The following is a 5187-nucleotide window of genomic DNA, read 5'->3' as shown; positions in this document are numbered from 1 at the left end:
CTATGTCTCGTAGCTATGGGCGGAGGGATGCGGCGAGATACGATTCGCGAGTGTCACGGTCGCACGTCGGCCGAAGGCATCTTTCTTTCCGCTGCCGCTTTCTGTACGCTGATTTGTTGAGACAAAATAATTAATTTCTCAAAAACTATTGCGAATATCGCAAACCGGCACAGGACTTTCTTGCTCACTTCAATCCGTTCTACGTTCTCACCAAGGGTCATCATGGGACTTCGGGACACCCTGTATATACAGGGTGTCCCAGAACAAGCTATGAAGCTCTCGTGAAAACGTAGAGCGGGTTAAAATAAACATAAAAGTCTTATACCGTTTTGCGATATTCGTAATAACCAAGAAATTATTTACAAGAGATTAAGGGAAAGCGTGTGCTGTATGGTAGAGGATGGAAGCTCGAATACAGCGCTGCCCAGTAATATAGCGCGTGGATGTCGCGCGTGGCGATTGGAAGACAACTGCCTATACTTCTAACGCTATGCTCCTACGTCTTGCTGCACCGCGCCGAGGCGAGATGTAGAAGCGGAATAAATATAGGCAATGCTACATTGTCTTCCAATTGCCACGCGTGACATCCGCACGCTATATTACTGGGCTGCGCTGTGACTCGAACGATCCATTCTCTACCATTCAGTACACTTTTCCATAATCTTTCGTAATTAATTTCTCGGTTATATAGGCTCGCGCTGACCGCCGCGATGACATCTTGACACTTTTACGCTGCCGGCGTGCGGCGAGGCGACGATGAACGCCTCGCATTACCGCTCAGCCTCAACGCACACAACTCGCCGCGGAGCGTCTGTAGGCCGCGATGGACGTGACAAACACCAAACTTTACGCGGTTGTTACTAACAAACTAGACACATTATCGCCAAATGGAAAAGGACTTTTCTGATCCTCTCGCTTAGCTCTACGCTCCTATGGAGTTGGTGTGTTACAATTTTGAGACACCCTGTATATATATACAGGGTGTCCCATTTTAAGTGGACACCTCGAATAACTTCGAAGGAAGTGATTTTAAAAGAAAATGATCCAGACAAAAGTTGTTGCATTCAGAGAGGGACGTCCAATGGTGACCTTGAAATTGTCCTATATTACCTTCCTCAAGGTTATTCCAAGATCAAAGTATTTTTTTTTTTAAGGAATAACGTAATTTTGATAACGGCAATCGATAGAGCGGAAAATTTTACGTTAAAAACATGGATTCATATGTTCTGATCGGTCGACCTAATGTAGGTGAAGAAAGGTCATATCCTATTTTAAACTACCAGTCCAAAGAACTTGGATCGTAATCAGTAAAATCAAAATCAGAAAAAATGCAACCAGTAAAGGTAAGATCAGAAGATGATCCAACCAGTGAAGATAAGATCAGAAGATGATCCAACTAGTGAAGGTAAGATCAGGAGATAATCCAACCAGTGAAGATAAGATCAGAAGACGATCCAACTAGTTCACCGATCAGGACATATGAACCCATGTTTTTAACGTAAAATTTTCCGCTCTATCGATTGCCGTTACCAAAATTACGTCATTCCATTAAAAAAAAAATACTTTGACTTTGGAATAACCTTGAGGAAAGTAATATAGGACAATTTCAAGATCACCATTGAACGTCTCCCTCTGAATGCAACAACTTTTGTCTGGATCATTTTCTTTTAAAATCACTTCCTCCGAAATTATTCGGGATGCCCACTTAAAATGGGACACCCTGTACATACACACACATACACACACACACACACACACATACACAGGGTATCTGACTCGTACCGTACCAGAGCTAATATATAGCTAGAATAGATCGGGATGAGTAATAGAATCGATGTCTTTTTTTAAACAACCACGTAAAATTTTGAGATATTAACAACGAAAGATTTCTACCGAACGGCAGCCTACTGGCCAATCAGCACACGCGCTGCGGTACGAATCAGACACTCTGTATATATATATACCCGCGTAAGATGTGCCAAAAGAAAAATATAAGTAGAACAGATAAAAGTGAACAAAAATTGTAGAAGTCATTTTTCAAACAACCACGTAAAATTTCGAAATATGGTCTGTTCGGAAAGTAATGAGACTGATTTTCTTGGGCCAATCAGAAGGGTCGGAGGACAGAGTTCCCGGACATGACGGTTGGTGGGGAATGTCAGATAAACAGTCCGACCCAGCTCGGTTGCCTCTGAGCCTTTACTGAGTGGACAGCTGTTTGAGCGTCGCGTCACAGGTCAAAATGCAGCGCAATATCGATCAGTAATACGTGATAAAGTTTTGCGTTAAACTCGAAAAATCTGCGATTGAGAGGCTTGCTATGATAGAGACAGCATACGGGAAGGATGTTTTATCGAAAGCACAAATATTTAGGTGACACAAAGCGTTCAGAGAAGGAAGAGAGGATATCGAGGATGAACAACGCGCAAGGTGCCCATCAATGTCTCACACTTCGGAGATATTAAAATGTCTCATGTCAAAACCGCTTTCACTTTAGTCACATAGTCCGAAGTTGAAACGTTGATGGGCGCCCTGCGCGTTGCTCACCCTCGATGTCCTCTCTTCCTTCTCTGAACGTTTTGTGCCACCGAAACACTTATGCTTTCGATAAAGCATTATATAATTTATTTTTTTTTTACTAAATATTAAAGCTTAAATATTAAAAATAATATAAATTTAATTTACAAAATTAATGTTTTAATTAAACTATAAAGCCTATAATAAATAAAAATATAATTTTTATAAAAAAATAATAGATAGATAATATATAGATATTTATATAATATTTAATTTAATATGTTTATGTTTATTTTTAATTTTATTAATATATAAATATATATTAATAATTTTAATAATTTTAATAATTTTAGAAATTATATATTTTCATCTTTATTTATTTTATTACCGTATCCTTCCCGTATGCTTTCTCTATCATAGCAAGCGTCTCAGTCATAGAATTTTCGAGTTTAACGCAAAACTTTATCACATATTGCTGATCGATACTGCGCTGCATTTTGACCCGTGACGCGACGCTCAAACAGCTGTCCACTTCGCAAGTGATCTGTACTCTGTAAAGGCTCAGAGGCAACCGAGCTGGGTCGGACCGTTTACCTGATATTCCCCACCAACTGTCATGCCAGAGGACTCTGTCCCCCGACCCTTCTGAATGGCCCAAGAAAATCAGTCTCATTACTTTCCGGACAGACCATGTATTAATTAAAATAGTTGGACAGATCAGAGCGCGGCAACGCGACAGGCGGGACATACGGCTCGCCGCGGCCGGCGAAAAAAATGGACGATTGCTCGCGAACCTATCTTATAGACCAGAGAGTTGGGCCGTTTGGCATATAGAAATAGATAGCTCCATGTGTGCGCTCGTTTTCTCCATTTTCTCGTGCGCTCCATTTTCTTCGTAGGCTGCGACAAACCGTATGTCTCGCCTACCGCGTCTCCGCGCTCTGATATGCCCAACTATTTTAATTAATATCTCGAAATTATACGTGGTTATTTGAAAAATGACCTGTACAATTTTTGTTCACTTTTATCTGTTCTACTTATATTTTTCTTTTGGCATGTCTTACACGGGCACCCTGTATATAAATGTTACGCAATATAAGATTTTATTATAATACTACAGAGAGCGTAATAACACACTTTAAAGTTTTACCTGCTTAAAATCATCATGGTCAAAAATAATATCTAAAAAGGATGTAGCATTGACTGATATTATTTTTCTGCCGTCTTTTGTTAGATTTAAATATGAATGCCTATGTAGAAAATAATAAAATAAATACAAGTTTTCAGTAATACGATTCTGACTCATAATTCTGGTAAATAATTATAATAGTCACATATTTTATTTTTAAACAGTGTTTTTGTCGTCAATAGTTGAATATTTCTATAATGACTGAGTAAATAAATGATTAATAAAAGATTCATCACCCATGCATTTCCGTCGATAGTGCGATTAAACACAGTATCATCTCATATGTGAGAAACGTGCCATAAATCGCCGTTAATTTTTCGACTACTTTCAGCAAACGCATAGTAGCTACTGTAGTTCTTTCTATGTTTTTATCACTCTGGTCCTATACATAATAATCATATATTTACAATTTCCCATTATTTTTCTTCTTTTTAGTCGTATACTGGCATACCTTGATTGTGGACAAAAAATAAGATGCGTCTTTCGCCATTTGAACAAGATGCGTCAGCACGCTGTTCGGAGATGCACACTTTATATCGCTTTGATAATCAACAGTCAACTTGGTGAATGCTTCTGATATCTCAATGTACGTTTTCGTATCCATCCCGTTCGCGATACAAGCAATGCTACCATACGCGTCCACCACTGAAATCGATAATTTAAAGTGACATTTAAGGGGTTACACCATTTTGAAAGTATGAAATTTTCTAAATTTTTTCTACTGAATTTTAATGTTTAAACATTTAAAAACTGTTTAAAATAAGTCGCATATAAAAATTCATAAAATTGACAAAGTTACCACCGTTTAACTGAAGCAGCATTTAAAGTAAAAACTGATACGGTCCGCTTATCCGATTATCTAACGACACAAGACGGTCTTTTGAGTATTTTTTTTATCTTACAGCTATTATCTTTTCACAGTATTTTTGCAAGAATATATATATGTATACATATACATATTATGTCTGATAATTGTAACACACCAACTCCATAGAGGCGTAGAGCTAAGCGAGAGGATCAGAAAAGTTCTCTTCCATTTAGCGATAACGCGTTTAGTTTGTTAGTAACAATCGCGTAAAGTTTGGCGTTTGTCACGCCCATCGCGGTCTATAGACGCGGTGAGCTGTGTGCGTCAAGACTGACAAGGGGAACCCGGCAGTCTCTCATCACCGATTTGAATAAAATTTTATGAGTATGTAGTATGCACTCATACATTTACTCCTGTAAAGCCGTAGGACCTACTATTGAGGCATTCTCGAGAAATATTTTTTTAAATATTTCAAGAAAAATTTTTGTCCCTATAGTACCGTTACGGAAAAGCAATCTTCGAGATAGCAGCGTAGCGTCCACGGTAAAACGTAGACTACTACTACGCTCGGGGTTGCAGGTTCGATTCCCTGAGTAATTTTTTTTTTTTTTTATTTAAATCTTATATATTTTTAAATTTGTATATAATACAATTTTAAACCGTTTTTAATTAT

The 5187-nt window shown here is 38.2% G+C and overlaps 1 protein-coding gene across 6 annotated transcripts in view; it reads right to left on the bottom strand.

Annotated features, from left to right (window-relative positions):
- The window catches only part of LOC116852449 (uncharacterized protein C1orf112 homolog), a 202655-nt gene that overhangs the window by 15491 nt on the left and 181977 nt on the right, over positions 1-5187 (bottom strand). For all 6 annotated transcript variants that reach the window (XM_032832856.1, XM_032832855.1, XM_032832859.1 and 3 more), the window contains 3 exons: positions 4158-4351; positions 3943-4088; positions 3668-3767 (listed from right to left, as the gene is read on the bottom strand). In XM_032832856.1, coding sequence (XP_032688747.1) covers positions 3668-3767; positions 3943-4088; positions 4158-4351 — 440 coding nt within the window. The remainder of the gene's footprint in view (positions 1-3667; positions 3768-3942; positions 4089-4157; positions 4352-5187) is intronic.

The sequence above is a fragment of the Odontomachus brunneus genome, unplaced genomic scaffold, assembly GCF_010583005.1.
Source record: "Odontomachus brunneus isolate Ranch 3 - 2012 unplaced genomic scaffold, Obru_v1 Obru_scaffold_225, whole genome shotgun sequence".
Lineage (NCBI taxonomy): Eukaryota > Metazoa > Arthropoda > Insecta > Hymenoptera > Formicidae > Odontomachus > Odontomachus brunneus.
This window is presented reverse-complemented; position numbering and strand designations above follow the sequence as displayed.